We start from the raw sequence: 18,913 nt of genomic DNA on the forward strand, positions 1-18,913 counted from the left end.
AAATGCTACAGAGCTTCCACTCGCTTTCTTGTAAACACGGGCTTCTCCATAAGTCTGCGTAAACCCAAATACTTTGATCATCTCATCAAATCAAATGTTCCAACTCCGAGATGCTTGCACCAGCCCATAGATTGAGCGTTGGAGCTTGCACACCTTGTCAGCATTCTTAGGATCGACAAAACCTTCCGGCTGCATCATATACAATTCTTCCTTAAGGAAACCATTAAGGAATGCCGTTTTGACGTCCATTTGTCATATCTCATAATCATAGAATACGGCAATTGCTAACATGATTCGGACGGATTTCAGCTTCGCTACGGGTGAGAAAGTCTCATCGTAGTCAACCCCTTGAACTTGTCGATAACCCTTAGAGACAAGCCGAGCCTTATAGATGGTCACATTACCATCCGTGTTTGTCTTCTTCTTAAAGATCCATTTATTTTCTATGGCTCGCCGATCATCGGGCAAGTCAGTCAAAGTCCATACTTCGTTTTCATACATGGATCCTATCTCGGATTTCATGGCTTCCAGCCATTTGTCGGAATCTGGGCCCACCATCGCTTCTTTATAGTTCGAAGGTTCACCATTGTCTAACAACATGATTTCCAGGACAGGGTTGCCGTACCACTCTGGTGCGGAACATGTCCTTGTGGACCTACGAAGTTCAGTAGCAACTTGATCTGAAGTTTCATGATCATCATCATTAATTTCCTCTCTAGTTGGTGCAGGCACCTCAGGAACATTTTCTTGAGCTGCGCCACTCTCCGGTACAAGAGGAAATACTTCATCAAGTTCTACTTTCCTCCCACTTACTTCTTTCGAGAGAAACTCTTTCTCTAGAAAGGATCCATTCTTGGCAACAAAGATCTTGCCTTCAGATCTGAAGCAGAAGGTATACCCAATAGTTTCTTTAGGGTATCCTATGAAGACGCATTTTTCCGATTTGAGTTCGAGCTTTTCAGGTTGAAGTTTATTGACATAAGCATCGCATCCCCAAACTTTCAGAAACGACAGCTTAGGTTTCTTACCAAACCACAATTCATACGGTGTCGTCTCAACGGATTTCGACAGAGCCCTATTTAAAGTGAATGCGGTGGTCTCTATAGCATAACCCCAAAATGATAGCGGTAGATCGGTAAGAGACATCATAGATCGTACCATATCCAATAGAGTGCGATTACGACGTTCGGACACACCATTACGCTGAGGTGTTCCAGGCGGCGTGAGTTGTGAAACTATTCCACATTTCCTTAAGTGCGTGCCAAATTCGTGACTCAAATATTCTCCCCCATGATCTGATCGTAAGAACTTGATTTTCCTGTCACGTTGATTCTCAACCTCACTCTGAAATTCCTTGAACTTTTCAAAGGTCTCAGACTTGTGTTTCATTAAGTAGATATACCCATATCTACTCAAGTCATCAGTGAGGGTGAGAACATAACGATAGCCACTGCGAGCCTCAACACTCATTGGACCGCACACATCAGTATGTATGATTTCCAATAAGTTGGTTGCTCGCTCCATTGTTCCGGAGAACGGAGTCTTGGTCATTTTGCCCATGAGGCATGGTTCACACGTGTCAAATGATTCATAATCAAGAGACTCCAAAAGTCCATCTGCATGGAGTTTCTTCATGCGTTTGACACCAATGTGACCAAGGCGGCAGTGCCACAAGTATGTGGGACTATCATTATCAACCTTACATCGTTTGGCATTCACACTATGAATATGTGTAACATCACGTTCGAGATTGAATAAGAATAAACCATTGACCAGCGGGGCATGACCATAAAACATGTCTCTCATATAAATTGAACAACTATTATTCTCAGATTTAAATGAGTAGCCATCTCGCATTAAACGAGATCCAGATACAATGTTCGTGCTCAAAGCTGGTACTAAATAACAATTATTGAGGTTTAAAACTAATCCCGTAGGTAAATGTAGAGGTAGCGTGCCGACGGCGATCACATCGACCTTGGAACCATTCCCGACGCGCATCGTCACCTCGTCCTTCGCTAGTCTCCGTTTATTCCGCAGTTCCTGTTTTGAGTTACAAATATGAGCAACTTCACCGGTATCAAATACCCAGGAGCTACTACGAGCACTGGTTAGGTACACATCAATAACATGTATATCACATATACCTTTGGCATTGCCGGCCTTCTTATCCGCTAAGTACTTGGGGCAGTTCTGCTTCCAGTGACCGTTTTCCTTGCAATAAAAGCACTCAGTCTCAGGCTTGGGTCCATTCTTTGGCTTCTTCCCGGCAGCTTGCTTACCGTGCGCGGCAACTCCCTTGCCGTCCTTCTTGAAGTTCTTTTTCCCCTTGCCTTTCTTGAACTTAGTGGTTTTATTCACCATCAACACTTGATGTTCCTTTTTGATTTCCACCTCCGCTGATTTCAGCATTGAATATACCTCAGGAATGGTCTTTTCCATCCCCTGCATATTGAAGTTCATCACAAAGCTCTTGTAGCTAGGTGGGAGCGACTGAAGGATTCTGTCAATGACCGCATCATCCGGAGATTAACTCCTAGCTGAGACAAGCGGTTGTGCAACCCAAACATTTTGAGTATGTGCTCGCTGACGGAACTATTCTCCTCCATCTTACAACTATAGAACTTGTCAGAGACTTCATATCTCTCGACCCGGGCATGAGCTTGGAAAACCATTTTCAGCTCTTGGAACATCTCATATGCTCCGTGTTGCTCAAAACGCTTTTGGAGCCCCGGTTCTAAGCTGTAAAGCATGCCGCACTGAACCAGGGAGTAATCATCACTATGCGTCTGCCAAGCGTTCATAACGTCTTGTTCTGCTGGGAAAACAGGTGCTTCACCTAGCGGTGCATCAAGAACATATGCTTTCCTGGCAGCTATGAGGATAATCCTCAGGTTACGGATCCAGTCCGTGTAGTTGCTGCCATCGTCTTTCAGCTTGGTTTTCTCTAGGAACGTGTTGAAGTTGAGGGCAACATTAGCATGGGCCATTTTATCTACAAGACATATTGCAAAGATTTTAGACTATGTTCATGATAATTAAGTTCATCTAATCAAATTATTTAATGAACTCCCACTCAGATAGACATCCCTCTAGTCATCTAAGTGATACATGATCCGAGTCAACTAGGCCGTGTCCAATCATCACGTGAGACGGACTAGTCATCATCGGTGAACATTTTCATGTTGATCGTATCTTCTATACGACTCATGTTCGACCTTTCGGTCTTCCGTGTTCCGAGGCCATGTCTGTACATGCTGGGCTCGTCAAGTCATCCTAAGTGTATTGCGTGTGTAAATCTGGCTTACACCCGTTGTGTGCGAATGTTAGAACCTATCACACCCAGTCATCACGTGGTGCTTCGGAACAACGGACCTTAGCAACGGTGCACAGTTAGGGGGAACACTTTCTTGAAATTATTGCGAGGGATCATCTTATTTATGCTACCGTCGTTCTAAGCAAATAAGATGTAAAACATGATAAACATCACATGCAATCAAATAGTGACATGATATGGCTAATATCATTTTGCTCCTTTTGATCTCCATCTTCGGGGCGCCATAATCATCATTGTCACCATCATGACACCATGACCTCCATCATCGTGTCTTCATGAAGTTGTCTCGCCAACTATTACTTCTACTACTATGGCTAACGGTTAGCAATAAAGTAAAGTAATTACATGACGTTTATGTTGACACGCAGGTCATAAATAAATTAAGACAACTCCTATGGCTCCTGCCGGTTGTCATACTCATCGACATGCAAGTCGTGATTCCTATTACAAGAACATGATCAATCTCATACATCACATATATCATTCATCACATCCTTTTGGCCATATCACATCACACGGCATATGCTGCAAAAACAAGTTAGACGTCCTCTAATTGTTGTTGCAAGTTTTTACGTGGCTGCTATAGGTTTCTAGCAAGAACGTTCCTTACCTACGCCAAAACCACAACGTGATATGCCAATTTCTATTTACCCTTCATAAGGACCCTTTTCATCGAATCCGATCTGACTAAAGTGGGAGAGACAGACACCCGCTAGCCACCTTATGCAACTAGTGCATGTCAGTCGGTGGAACCAGTCTCACGTAAGCGTACGTGTAAGGTCGGTCCGGGGCGCTTCATCCCACGATGCCGCCGAATCAAGATAAGACTAGTAACGGCAAGTAAATTGACAAAATCGACGCCCACAACAACTTGTGTTCTACTCGTGCATAGAAACTACGCATAGACCTAGCTCATGATGCCACTGTTGGGGATCGTAGCAGAAATTTAAAATTTTCTACGCATCACCAAGATCAATCTATGGAGTCATCTAGCAACGAGAGGGAGAGGAGTGCATCTACATACCCTTGTAGATCGCGAGCGGAAGCGTTCAAGAGAACGGGGTTGATGGAGTCGTACTCGTTGTGATCCAAATCACCGATGATCCTAGCGTCGAACGGACGGCACCTCCGCATTCAACACACGTACAAAGCGGAGACGTCTCCCGCGCCTTGATCTAGCAAGGAGGAAGGAGAGGTTGTGGAAGAGAGCTTCAACAGCAGCACGACGGCGTGGTGGTGGTGGAGCGGCAGTACTCCGGCAGGGCTTCGCCAAGCTCTTAAGGGAGGATGAGAGGTGTTGGGGAGGAGAGGGGCTGCGCCTTTGATGTGGTGTGCAGCCCTCCCCTTGCCCCTCTATTTATAGGGGAAGGGGGAAGGGGGACGGCCCCCTCTAGATGAGATCTAGAGGGGGGCGGCGGCCAAGGGGAGGGACTTGCCCCCCAAGCAAGGGGGGCGCCCCCTCTAGGGTTCCCCCCCAACCCTAGGCGCATGGGCCCAAGGGGGGGATGCGCCCAGCCCTCCCAGGGCTAGTTCCCTTTCCTCTGCGGCCCATGAGGCCCTCCGAGAGAGGTGGCCCCTCCCGGTGGACCCCCGGAACCCCTCTGGTGGCCCCGGTACAATACCGATATGCCCCCGAACTTTTCCGGTGACCGTATGACAACTTTCCACATATAAATCTTCACCTCCGGACCATTCGGGAACTCCTCGTGACGTCCGGGATCTCATCCGGGACTCCGAACAACATTCGGCAATCACATACAAGTCTTCCTAATAACCCTAGCGTCATCGAACCTTAAGTGTGTAGACCCTACGGGTTCGGGAACCATGCAGACATGACCGAGACAACTCTCCGACCAATAACCAACAGCGGGATTTGGATACCCATGTTGGCTCCCACATGTTCCACGATGATCTCATCGGATGAACCATGATGTCGAGGATTCAAGCAATCCCGTATACAATTCCCTTTGTCAATCGGTACGTTACTTGCCCGAGATTCGATCGTCGGTATCCCAATACCTCGTTCAATCTCGTTACCGGCAAGTCACTTTACTCGTTTTGTAACACATCATCCCGTGACCAACCCTTAGTCACATTGAGCTCATTACGATGATGTCTTACCAAGTGGGCCCAGAGATACCTCTCCGTCATACGGAGTGACAAATCCCAGTCTCGATTCATGCCAACCCAACAGACACTTTCAGAGATACCCATAGTGCACCTTTATAGTCACCCAGTTACGTTGTGACGTTTGGCACACCCAGAGTATTCCTACAGTATCCGGGAGTTGCACAATCTCATGGTCTAAGGAAAGGATACTTGACATTAGAAAAGCTTTAGCAGATGAACTACACGATCTTGCCTATGCTTAGGATTGGGTCTTGTCCATCACGTCATTCTTCTAATGATGTGATCCCGTTATCAATGACATCCAATGTCCATGGTCAGGAAACCGTAACCATCTATTGATCAACGAGCTAGTCAACTAGAGGCTCACTAGGGACATGTTGTCGTCTATGTATTCACACATGTATTATGATTTCCGGATAACACAATTATAGCATGAACAATAGACAATTATCATGAATAAGGAAATATAATAATAACCATTTTATTATTGCCTCTAGGGCATATTTCCAACACTTTCGTCACCAATCTTGGTTTTGCCGAGGTGTTCATTTCTAATTTAGATCGGCACCAATATAAAATAAAGACGGATCATCCGCTAATGATTAGGCTTGCACCCTAAATAGCATGTTTAAATGGTTAACAGGTAAAACAATATCATATTCAAATTTTACACCTTCTTTAATCAAATTCTATATATAACATATTAAATGTATAGTTATGATTTAAAAGCATTTAATATGTACTACGAGTTGATTAACCTAAATATCAGGGGGTTTCCCGTAAAATAAAAAATCTGACTTAAAACTGGCTTGCGAGTCGATTACCAATAACATCATAGGGTTTTCTGTAAATGTGGAAAAATCTGACTTAACTTTGGACTGCGGGTTGATTACGAGAAACATCAAAGGGTTTCTACAAAATAGCATGACGAACCAAGAATACATATTCCCTTTATTAGTATTTTATTATATATATGCTCTAGAGCAAAAGAGGTCTGTTATATTACTTTACTGAGAGAGTACATTATGAGGTCGTCATTTAGATCTTTCTACGGTTTTATTTTGTATGACATTAAGTTTAGGACGTGAATATCTTGGGAACATCAGCAAGGGGAGGTGGTCTTGGGATGAATATCTAGGGAATGCCAGCAAGGGGAGGTGGTCTTGGCAAACGAGTCGTTCCCCAGGGCAAGTAGGATCGTGTGAATGAATTCGTTCCCTAATAAAACCCTTCCAGCGCAAACCCTCACTAAAACCCACCACACCATACCAACGAGCCCAAAACAAAACGTGAGCGTGCTTATGGAACGAGCAAAAGTAACGAGCCATAAAAACAGGCCAAACTGAAGCCTGCACGTTCCTATCGACACTATCAAATCTAAAAAACCTAAAAAAAATAGAGGACAACAATGTGGACGCTAGGGAGAAAAACTCATAAAACACCATGTAAATTTATTTAAAAAACACACAAAACCGCATAAACACATAGAAATCGCCATTACCATGAGAGTTGCATATAAAAAGCATTAAAACTATGTGCAAGCCTGAAAGTTGCCATACAAAATAAAGTTGCCATGATGCATAAAAGATAAAAACTGTCACGATCTACACAAAATAAAACTGCAAATGAAAGGTAAAATCCATGTTGTAAAGAACAAACATTTCATAATCTTCCATGCAACTAATACAATTCTCTAATTTTTTATATGATGTATGAAAACAAAACTTATAAATTGCCATGTTGTATGGGACACACATTTCCCCTAAGAATTACTATGTGACCAGTCCAAACGTTTTTCATAATAAAGAATTTACCATGGCATGTTAAATAAATTTTCCATGGTAGAAAAAGAAAAGAAAAGGCAAGTTAGTTGTAAAACAAAAGAAATTGCCATGGTCTGAACTAATAAAAAATTCCATGTCCTAAGTTAAAGTTGCCATGCCAAATACAATAAAACCACCATCATCTAATTAATAAATTTGCCATGCTCTAATTAATAAAGGCAATGAAGTTGAATGCTCTAAAAAATATTTGGCCTTGCTTTCTACTTGATTTCTCTCTCTAAGAATTGCCATGTTATTATGTTTTCTATATTGTCTGTATGCATTTTTAAAATGTAAAGTTGGCATCGTGTGAAAAACAAAAATAGTTTGCAAACCCAAAAGTGGCCATGTGACTAGTAATTTTTTTCCAAAAACAAACAAATGCCATGTTTTGTAGGAAATCATGGAAACATGGCAAAAATTTCAAAATTTCATTCTATGCTTCATGGAAACTTTGGGGAAAACTTTGTTTCCATGCTACCTACAATAAAACTACCATGGGCTAAATAATAAATTTTCCATGCTCTAAGAAATAAAGTTGTCCTGCTCTAAAAATTAAAATTGCCACAGAACCTAAAATAAAATAGAACTTATTTGTCGTGACAAAAAATCATGGTAACATGTCTGAAAAAATGCATCATTCGATGTTCGAGTTTAAAATTGCCATATGAGCAATACAAACTTTTCCTAAATTTTCCAAAACTAATAGTTACCATAGCTTAACACAATGAAGTTGGTACAAACAGAAAAGGATAGTTTTTCATGCTTATAGGGTAATGAAACTATAGACATGGTTCATAGTTGCCATATCATTTACATTTAGCTAGTATAAAATTTGGAAAAAAATTGCTACATTAAAAATTTGCGGAAAATCATAAAAAAAGGAATTAATTTGTAAAGATCATGGAATTTTTTTGGACAAATTGCCTTGGTCTAAATAACAAAAAATGCCATGGTCTACAAATTAGAAAATTGCCATCTCTTAAATAATAAAAATGCCATGGTCCTCTGAATAATAAAATTGTGATGCTACCTACACTAAAACTACCATGGTCTAATTAATGAAAATACCATCGTTTAAATTAAAAAGGCATAGTCTAAAATAATAAAAATGGCATGCTACCCACACCAAACCTACCATTATATAATTGATAAAAATGGCATGGTCTAATGAATAAAAGTCTCATGCTAGCTTCATGTGAACACGGCAAGAAATTTAGGAATTTTGCTTTTTTTGAAAAAAAGATGGCAAATTTACAGAAACTACAATGACTTATTTGACCTGACAATTCTGGATGGGGGAATTCTAAGAGTAGTTTTGTAAATGGCATTATATACAAGGGACAAACATTGTGGTGCATGGCAAAGGTAACTCAAAATTGCCAACAACAAAATTGGCAAGGGGACAAATATTGTTGTGCATGGAAAAAATATATATTGGCAATTTTTTCGTGGACAAAACATTGTTGTTATAAAAAAATGAAGGAAAGTAACCTTAATTGTCATAACATAAAAATCACACAAGAGAAAATTTTCCAAGATCTAGATAATTTTTTTCTAAGAAACTAGCTACACATCTAATCTGAATTTCTAATGTGAATTGTCATTCATCTACCACAATGTTAAAAAAATTGCCAACCATGTACACCTAAACAAGTTATCTTTATTCATATTTGAATGGCAATTGAGAGACACTCCTAATTTGAATTTGCCATGTCTAGGCTTCTGCATAAACTACCGCTACACCTAATCTGAAAATGGCCATGTCTAAGCTTCGGCAAACTATCTATAAAAAATCTAAAACCAAACACACCACAATGTTCCAACGAGTAGGAGCAACTAGACCACCGGCTTCTTACAAAAACATCCACTAACACTTGTACTAGATAGAGTATGGGAGGTGTTCATACGAACCTAAAAAAGGGAATTATAAGAAGAGTGATGTAGGCACCAGGGTCGGAGGAGCACAGAGCAGCCGAGCCACAACCAACTCTCTCCTCGCGCAGAAGAGAAGAGGGCCAGGCCAATGTCGCGCGGCGTAGAAGCCCGAGCAGAGCCTCCACGGGAAGGAAGCAGTGGCCGCCCCTCCTCTCCCGGCACTAGGGTTGGAGCAACTGCCAACCTTGAGGACCTCCGTGATAGCCCATCTCAACGACAACGCGGATCTGAAAGCCATCGTTGTGGTTGCTGTGGATTTGGCAATGGAGACAGTGATGCCTGGGGTAGGGGTGACGATGGTACCAGCGAACTCAATGTGCATCGCCGCCGGGCACCCCCCCCACACACACACACGCGCGCGACCCCCCCCCCCTCGCCGCTGCATCTGCCATCACATCTCTCCCATGTACTTAACGGATCAGGAGGTTTCTTTCTCCATCCTATAAATGACATTCATAAGTATTCCTAAAACTGCGGAGAGAATTTTACTTCCTGACTTCCGCACCAACTAGGGATGCACACAACCTTTTTAGTATGAGTACCAAGATTTTATCTTGAAGTGTAGTGCCACCACACATCAACCCTGGTCCTCAAAGATTTTCTTTTATGAGTACCAAGATTTTATCTTGTTGAGTGGTGGCATCACATATCAAGCTTGATCCTCATAGATGGAGAAAGCATTGTGTATCACCTGCCAATTTTAGGAATTGAACCCAGGTGGTTAAGCTGCATAACCGCATGCCTAACTAGTGAGCCAAAGCCTCTGTTTGCAGAAATCTACTAGAGGTAGTCTAAGACGGGTCATAATAGGAGTATCATAGATAGTATCATGCATGTCAATTTGGCATTTTTGCTAAGGTGGCACACAATTAAATAAAAAAAGAGAAGATTGAGAATTATGATACTGTATCATATTAAATAATGTACTAGTATGTGTCATTAAAGGCAATAAGGACACTATGGCACTAAGCTATCATACTATCCACTACGATACATGGATAGTCTGCTCCCAGGCTCAAATACACACGCATGAACAGTAAATTCTAAAAGAAGTAGTAAGTAAAATTGGAAAAATATGATTTTTTTTTGTGGATGAACATCAACAAATTTTCTAACATCCTGCAAAATATCTCATTGAACTAACATTCATGGATGCATGTACAAAAAAATCGATGCTCAATCAGACACATTCATTTTCCTTTTTTTGGCTCACACATCTACAGATGTCTTTTCGTGGCGAAATTTGGCACGACGTTAGAAAACTTGTTGATGTTCATCCAAAAAAATCAAAATTTTATTTTCTTTACGTTTTTTTTTTGGAATTTATTATTCATGCACCCGCATTTATGCTCGAGATTAGAGTAACAATTTCGGTATATGATACTTCTAGTTATGACCAGCCTAAGAGCCGCCCGCAGATCATCCACCACAGGAAGACTTCGATTTTGATTGAATAAATAGAAGAAGAGTAATGCCAGACACACAGACTTATTTATACGTATCCTACGATTCTTAGCTGGTATCTTTTAGTTGAAGATTAAAGCGGAGGAGGGGCCCACCCCATGAAATTCAGGGGAGGTTAATCGGTGTGAAGGGTTCTGTAAGATGTCTGTAGTTATCCGTATCTCTAGGATTATTGATAGCAGAATGTGAGCCAAGTTTTCCATTTGAGCCTCAGAATGACAGCTGAAATGATGTTTTATCTGAACTCCGCCGCAGCAAGCTAACTGCGTGTGGTAGACGGGGCATACCATGACCGCTTGGTAACATTATTAGGTGATGGATTGTAAGCATCATAATTCAATGCATGCGTCGGCCGAGTAGAAATTTAGCAAGGTGTCGTCAATTTGCTTTTCTATTCTATATATATTCCCAGCCCTGCTGGTTTCTTTGGCGTTATTTGTAACCGGAACCCTGTTTAAAAGCGCCATGTACGGCGCCAGCTAGTTGCTTGCACAATTAGCGCGCCTACGTTTCGCCGTCGACTTGCCAGACTGGTCGCCCGTGTGCTGCCACATAATATGCGTGCCTTTATTGTGTTTTGTATCGCACGCTTATAACCAGTGGTCTTGGATGATAATATTATTATTGATTTGACAAGATTCAAAGTAGGCTTCAAGTTCCCTGGTTATTTTGGGAGCCTGCCTTTTCTTTCTTTTCAAAAGCAAGGGCCATAATCACCTGTTAGCATCAGTGGTATAAACAGCTGTTCTGCACAGGAATTTGCAACTCCTTGCTTAACCATATATTCCCCTAATATTCCTAGTTACAAATTCCTCAACCCTAGCTAGCTAGGGTCAATTGGGCGGCTCGTACATAGAATATCACTGTTAGAATGTTCTTCAGATGGAATGATAGTATAATCAGTGGGATCTGGCTTGTAATGTGGATGTCAGCTGCCACCACAAGTGTTGTGCAAGTGAGATCTTTCAGGTATGGACAAGCTACCTGATCTGCATGTTACTATTCAAGAGGAGGCCGGCTCTACACCTAAAGCTAAGCAAAGTTGGAGGGAGGGTATATATTTAGACAAGGAACATGATCTCCGCAAGATTGTTATTCTAATGCGGAACAGAATAATGGCCATTTGGCACAAGATGCATGCATGCGTGCTTGCCCCTTGACTCAGCTAGCTAAGCTAGTGATGCAGAAGCTATCCCGGCCTGGCCGGCTAACGAAGCAGCCAACAATGTACTCCACGGCTTGGAACTTTATTAAAAGAAGATAACTGCATGTGTTAGCTTGCTAGCTAGGGGACGGATGAAGATGTACGTATATATGTGTACAAACACTGCTTCTTGTCCCATCTTGAAGCAAAGAAGCCTACTACTACTCTTCAACAGTAGGATCGATCGGATATGGATTGGTCTGATGGCTCAAGTGATAACCCCAAGTCAAAACAATTTGTTATCTGTCTATCTGTAAAGTATGCTTAAAAGAAACAGTGCAACGCGATGTTTATCCTCTTGGCATATATTATTAATATTTAAGTTATATGGCAAGACCCACTACTTTGGCTGATCCTGACAAGTGACAAGGTTGATCAATCGTCAACATGATAGCCTTTTCCTTATATTCGACAATAGCTGTAAATCCAAATAAAAAATAGTTGTAAATCTTGTGGAAAAAACTCCCATTTAATGCATAAGTTAACCTAGCTCATCATGATAAAATAAAATAAACGTAACATCTCATGTTTAAAAGACTATTATTTTCTGTTCGGAAACGATGTTGCGCGAACATCAGATTTGTAGCAAGTTCAAGCAAACTCTCTGCCTGCCATCAGATCACCTGTACGGATCTTAACGCAAGCAGCCTTGCCATGTCATATTCAAAAACTCGTTCGGTAAACACAAAAGCTGCGCGAACGCTATCCTAACTAAATAGAGCTGCCCATAGGAATGGCTAGGGTGTAAAACCTCCACCTAGAAAGCATGGGATCAAATCCAAGCTGTTCCTTTCAATTTTTTCCTTTTACTAGGTGGCAAAAGTATGCAATTTTTTGTTTTAGTTACATGATAATTTTTAACAAAAAATGTACATGGCAGATTTATGAATTTTTGAACTAGTCACATGACAAATTCTAAACATTTTTTAATGTTTCACATGTCAAGCTTGTTTTGCACACATGGCAAATTTTAGGAAAAAATTCCCATGATCCCCTGACAAATTCATAACATTTTGTCTTCCAAACATGGCATTTTAGATCTTTTCTGTAATGCTACCATGACAAGATTTGGGAATTTTTATCAATTATTTTCATGCCAATTTTTGAAAAATTATTCTACTTTCGCACATGACAGTTTTGTTATTAAGAGCATGGTAAAAAATATCATGGCAACTTCCCGTGTACGATTTCTATGTGTTTCTCAAAATAAAATATGAAGCCTGGCAAATTCCTTGTGCGTGTTTTCTAACTAATGTTCAAATTTGCGATGTATGATCTTTTTTTGTCTGCATTTTCGGCCACAGTTTTTTTAAGATTTTTTCTTGGAGAGGATTCTTTTTAAGATTTACTATGGCCTTTTGCCATGGGTATTTTGTTTGGTAGGCTACCATGGCATCTTTTTTGTTTGCGTCTTGTAAATTAAGTTTTTTATGCCTTTTTCTGTGTCAGAAAATATTTCATTTTTGGTTGATGGCCAGTGGTTTTAATTAGCTAATGAGTTCTCACGAGTGATGCTTCATCTGAAGTACAGTATTATTATTTCCAAATGATTAGTGTTACGGCACCTTTATTTTCATGAAATAAACAACAAGCTCAGCTGGCGCCTTTTGGTTTTTTGTCGCGTGGTGCAAAGCACTAGTGCTAACAGTACATCTCAACACAGTGAACCCTGATAATTAGTCGTGACGGCTGCTTAATCATTGTTTAGGCCACTCTTTGCGTTCCGCGGCATTGAAGCAAAGTAGGCACGAGACAGCCGTGGCGTTGATGCCCCCTCCGCCAACACTATTAATTGTTGCCATTAATACGGTGCTTATCTTGTGAAACTCACAAGCTCGGCTGGTTCCGTGTGTGATGAGAACTGTTGCATTTCTACGTTTGATCCAGGCTATACCAAATGCACGGTATGTAACGTGTACACAAATACTGAAACCGTAGAGCTTGCTTGCTTGGGCGGGTAGGGATCCAATAGACGACCTTACATTTTGTAAAGAAAAAAAAGATGTTTCTCCTCATTTCTGCATCCATTTTTTTTAACCTAAAGGATAACACACCCGGTAAATTACCTCACCTAATTGAATCCCATTCGGTTTAACAAAGGTTTAGTATTACCTTCTCCCGTGATCATATATCAGGCCTAGACTCAGACGCGGTTAAACTAAGCTCGAGCTCACCTGAACTCGGGTTAACAGTAAAATGAAAAAAATGAATATTTTTTAGTAACAAACATAGACAAATGTTTTGACTGCTTGCAAAGTTTCAACATCAGACGACATTCGTGCAAAATATGGTAAAAATAAATCAATGTTTCAAAAGTGTTATTTTCAAAAGCATTTTGGAGCATCCATTTTTGTTTACTTTTTCATGTCTTACAACGAATGTCATGTCATGTCATGATGAAACTTTGCAAGCAATGAAAACATTTGCTGAAAAAAATCAAATTAATTTTTCTTCTTCTGATTTTACTGTTCACTCGTAACCATGTCATCGTATATACATTCTGCAGGTACACATAGCAGCCAAAGACACAATATACTTTCTTTAGCTCCATGAATTACCGATAAACTCGGCAATGAAAAAGCATTCAGCCGTACTTACACATGTGGACTGACCAATCGAACGTGTGGTGCGAACAAAATGATGACAAGTTGGCGTGATCATGTGTCCGTTCTGGAAGCATACTACTATAGCTAGCTAGCAGCTAAAAGCACGGTCGTCTAAATCCATTCGAGACAAGGAGAGTAAAACTGGGAGGCGTAAAACCTGAGGACGCCACGCAAGGCCGGCAAAATATCACGGAAGAGCTACAGCTAGGAGAGAAAAGATATACAGATGGAGCGGCAAGCAAGGCTGAGGCTACAAAGAAAGCTTTGCATGGGCGAGGACGATTTGGGCCGTTAATCTCTGGTCCAAGGCGGTTAATTATTAGTTAGTGCCGTTTTTACCGATCCGTTTAGCCGTGTCCCAAATGCCGTGCTGTGATTAGAACCTCGCAAACGTAACCGCCAACTCCTCACTTGGCCGCTAGTTTTTCCAGCGCCATCTCCCAATCCACGACCACGAGTTGGTTTACCTTTTGTCTCCTTCCCATGTCCTTCCTTTCCTTTCCTTTTCTTGCAAGGCTGGGTTAACCCCGGCCGATGTAAAAAAGGCAACTCGTCGACAACAATAATATCTGTATCTGGTGGTTAATTAGCCTTGACCACGTTTTTATCGCCCTTTGATTGAGGTTAGGGTCAGGATCTAGCTTCTCTTCTCTAGCCATATGAAAGCAAGTTCCCCCGGGCCGTGTACGCTGCAAGGAAACAGCTAGCGCAGACATGGAAAAGTTGTTGCTTAACACAATATATAATTGGTTGATACACTTTGCGCAAGCAAGACGAGATTGCTATCCAAAAGTCTGGCAAATAGTAATGACTTTGGGAAGGGGAAGTTAATCAACATTTGGTTTTAAATTTACGATTCTAAATGAGGTATACCAATAAGGCAGGCCCGGTGCACACTCCATCCATCCATGATTCTGCAATCTCACCATAAAATGTTACCTTTTCCGTACTAGCCAAAATCACACAATTAATGTAGACATTCAATCCACACCAAAAGAGACAGAGCATTGAACCTCAATTAATAGACAATGGTTGCAAACATGTGAAATAGTATCTCCAAGAAAAGAAAAGAGATCCCCTGAAAGCAATGTGGCATAGAGATAGCAAGCAAGCACCGTGGTTAAATCCGTCCACCATTTTCATTTTCAATGCAAGCAAGAGGAAGCAACCCCGCTCCCTTGAGACCAAAACCATCGCTGATAGGCTTTATAGAGACAAGACCAAAATTAGCTAGCTAGCTAGCTAGGCAAAAGGAAACTTGAATTGGTAGCAATGCCAATGCAAGATATATGTCAAGCGAAAATGTGGTTGTGCCTGCCAACCCCAGTTCACAAGGCATAACATGCTGCCATTTGAGACGCCAAAACCATGTATAATCCAGCAAGAAAGAAAGATATATCTGCCATGTCATGTCACCAACCAACCCTATGTACTGTACTACATCCCCCATGAGAATGGGAGGAAAAAAGAAACATGCCCCTGGCCCCTCCTCCCCAGCCCCGAGTGAGTGAGAAACAAAGGCAGCAACAAATGAAGCAAACAACCCAAGCCAAGCAAAGGCATGCAAAGCAAAGGCTGCCAAACCAAAGATGCACACACTAACCACAATGATGAACGGCCAGGAGGCCAGCCCCACCACCTCACCACCCTTAACAAAAACACCAGAAACCAAAATTTGGGAGGAGGAGAAATCAAGAAAAAGCTGAGGAGAGAGAGAGGGAGAGAACAAAGGACGGGTGGGAGGATCAAGAAAGGGAGAAGAGGCTTTGCATCCAAGCGTGCTCCCCCCCAAGCAACCCCCTTCCCTCCTCTCCTCTCCTCTCCTTCCGGTCAGCGTCCCTGTTGACCACCCCGTTGCAACGGAACGGAACGTAGGGGAGGGCACATCCTCCTTCCTTTCCTTGTGTAGCCAGCCAGCCAGCCAGCCACGCACCCCCTCCTGCTCCTGCTCCTAGGACTATATATCACTCCCATCCTCTCCCATTCTCGCCATTACGGACACACCATCTCCCTCTTTCTCTCCCGCAACCGTCCAAGACTTGCAACAGCTCGCCGCCCGCAGCAACGTGACACAGACGCCGCATCGTGTGAGGAGAGGAGAGGAGGCAGGCGGCATGAAGACGAGGCGTGGCGCCTGCTACTCCTGCCATGACCCGGCGGCCGAGGCGCCGGAGATGCACCGCCGGAAGAGGCGGAGGACGGCCATGGAGACGGCGGGGTGCGCTGGCGCTGCCGTCGGAGACTTGTTTGAGGACCTGCCGGATGATCTGCTGGTGTCCATACTTGCTGATGTGGCCGCGTCCGCCCGCTCGCCGGCCGACCTCGCCGGCGCCATCATGACGTACGTGCCTCTTTACTCCGCCTTCTTATATGAATGCGAATCGTCGCTGGGATGGAGATGGAGTTCTTACGGGGAGTTGTTGGGATGTGCTCGCAGGTGCAAGAGATTCAGGGAGTTGGGCCAGAACAAGGTTGTCCTTGCCAAGGTGTCGCCGCGGTGCCTCGCCGTCCGGGCCAAAAGCTGGTCCGACTCCGCCCACCGCTTCCTGCAGCGCTGCGCGGACGCCGGGAACCTCGACGCATGCTACCTTCTTGGCATGGTAACAACCATGGGCAACCGTGTTCCCGTTCTTTCCTTTTGTGCTTGGCGATCGTTTCGTAACTGACCCATGTTTCCATTGTTTAGATCCGGTTCTACTGCCTGGGGAGCCGGGGGTCGGGAGCGGCGCTCATGGCGGCGGCGGCAGTCGGTGGCCACCGGGAGGCGCTCTACTCGCTGGCCGTCATCCAGTTCAACGGCAGCGGTGGCAGCAAGGACGACCGCGACCTCCGAGCGGGCGCTGCGCTGTGCGCGCGCGCGGCGTCGCTCGGCCACGTCGACGCCCTCCGCGAGCTCGGCCACTGCCTTCAGGACGGCTACGGCGTGCGCCGCTCCTTGCTCGACGGGCGCCGCCTCCTCATCCAGGCGAACGCGCGGGAGCTCGCCGCCGCGGTCACCACGTCGGCCTCGCTGCTCCGCGCGGCAGCCGGCAGCGGCAAGGCCTCCAGGAGACACTCGTGCCTGCTCAGCGACTTCGGGTGCCGCGCCGCGGCCGCCGCGGCCGGCGAGGCGCATGCCGCCAACCGGTTCCTCGTCGAGTGGTTCGCGTCGCGGCCGCTGGGCGCCGAGAGCAGCCCAGCGCCGGCGGCAGCGGAGGAGGGCGGGGGGCTGCGGCTGTGCTCGCACGCGCTGTGCGGTCGGCCGGAGACGCGGCGGCACGAGTTCCGGCGGTGCTCCGTATGCGGCGTGGTGAACTACTGCTCGCGCGCATGCCAGGCGCTGCACTGGAAGATGGCGCACAAGGCCGAGTGCACGCCCATGGACCGGTGGCTCGACGGCGCCAACGCTAACCCCAACCCCAATGCCGTCGCAGGCGCAGGCGACGCCGCCGTGGCCGCTCCGGCCCTGTAACCGTCGCCGTGTCCTAGCACCCGTTTCTTTTATTTTTCTGGCCAGTTCTTTTTTCTTTTTTTTTCCCGCACCCTTCTCTGTACATGGTCGCTGCGGTAAAGGTTAGCCGAGTCTGGTTACTTGCGAATTGTTTTTATTATTAAGAAGAAAAACTTTTATTAACCTGGAGTACCAGTACAATGTTTTTTCCTAAAAAAAGAGTTTTGTCGAGATGTGATGTGAAATGTGGCGTCGAAAGTTGTGCAGTTTCCCTTCTTTGCTGGCGCCCAACTGCCCGTCTGCCACTCTGTTACAGAAATGGCAGGGAGAGGAACTGAAACGCGACAAGGGAAGTAAATTGGCCTGGTGTTTCCGCTTTGAAGTTCAAAATACGCCCTGCAGGCTTGAGCACGACGGTCTCTGCGTGCGTCTGCAACCGTAGTAGTCTGCCTCGGCCGATCTCGTGACCAGCAAGAAAGAGGGCCGTGATAAAAATGAAAATAAATTGAAACCCAGCGGAGTAGAGTAGGATTCCCGTGCCCCGGAAGTGGATTTGGAGGATCGTATCCTCATCCAGTGGGCCGGATATGGAACGTGTGGAAGCTAGTGCGCCCGACGGGATCGTGCACCGTCGAGTGATGCCTGTCAAACACAGATATCCGGCTGCTGCTAGTGTGTGTAATCGCGATAGATTCGGCGCTAGTGGACCGTGATGGGGCGGAACCTCAGGCGCACATATGTCAACGTGTGCATGTGTGTGCGGGACAAGCAGATCGACGCGTCCTTGTAGTACCGGCGTTTAACTTCTTGCCGAGGGAAGCAGCAGCGAGTTGGATGTACGTTTATCTGTATGGGTGGATGGCTACCGCAAAACTAGGTCACGATCCACTAATGTCTACTCTCTTTTTCCTCATAGAATCCATCATTGTTAGTTAGTTTTAAGGGACGAGACTTGCCTGCTCCCCTCCCGTGTGTCCATCC

At 44.2% G+C, this 18,913-nt stretch overlaps 1 protein-coding gene across 1 annotated transcript; it reads left to right on the top strand.

Annotated features, from left to right (window-relative positions):
- Positions 1 to 16,381: 16,381 nt before the first annotated feature.
- Positions 16,382 to 18,163, top strand: LOC125537777 (F-box protein At5g50450-like). Its single transcript, XM_048701091.1, has 3 exons — positions 16,382 to 16,843; positions 16,940 to 17,102; positions 17,189 to 18,163. Exons 1-3 carry the CDS (start codon positions 16,617 to 16,619, stop codon positions 17,951 to 17,953), a joined length of 1,155 nt encoding a protein of 384 aa, XP_048557048.1. The 5' UTR covers positions 16,382 to 16,616; the 3' UTR covers positions 17,954 to 18,163.
- Positions 18,164 to 18,913: the final 750 nt, after the last annotated feature.

Source organism: Triticum urartu, chromosome 2 (genome assembly GCF_003073215.2).
Source record: "Triticum urartu cultivar G1812 chromosome 2, Tu2.1, whole genome shotgun sequence".
NCBI lineage: Eukaryota > Viridiplantae > Streptophyta > Magnoliopsida > Poales > Poaceae > Triticum > Triticum urartu.

Bases quoted from the DNA above. Each gene is read 5' to 3' on its own strand.
- LOC125537777 (XM_048701091.1), top strand. From the start codon at position 16,617: ATGAAGACGAGGCGTGGCGCCTGCTACTCCTGCCATGACCCGGCGGCC. The intron at 16,844-16,939 runs GTACGTGCCTCT...ATGTGCTCGCAG, and splicing joins CTCGCCGGCGCCATCATGAC to GTGCAAGAGATTCAGGGAGT. The intron at 17,103-17,188 runs GTAACAACCATG...TCCATTGTTTAG, and splicing joins CATGCTACCTTCTTGGCATG to ATCCGGTTCTACTGCCTGGG.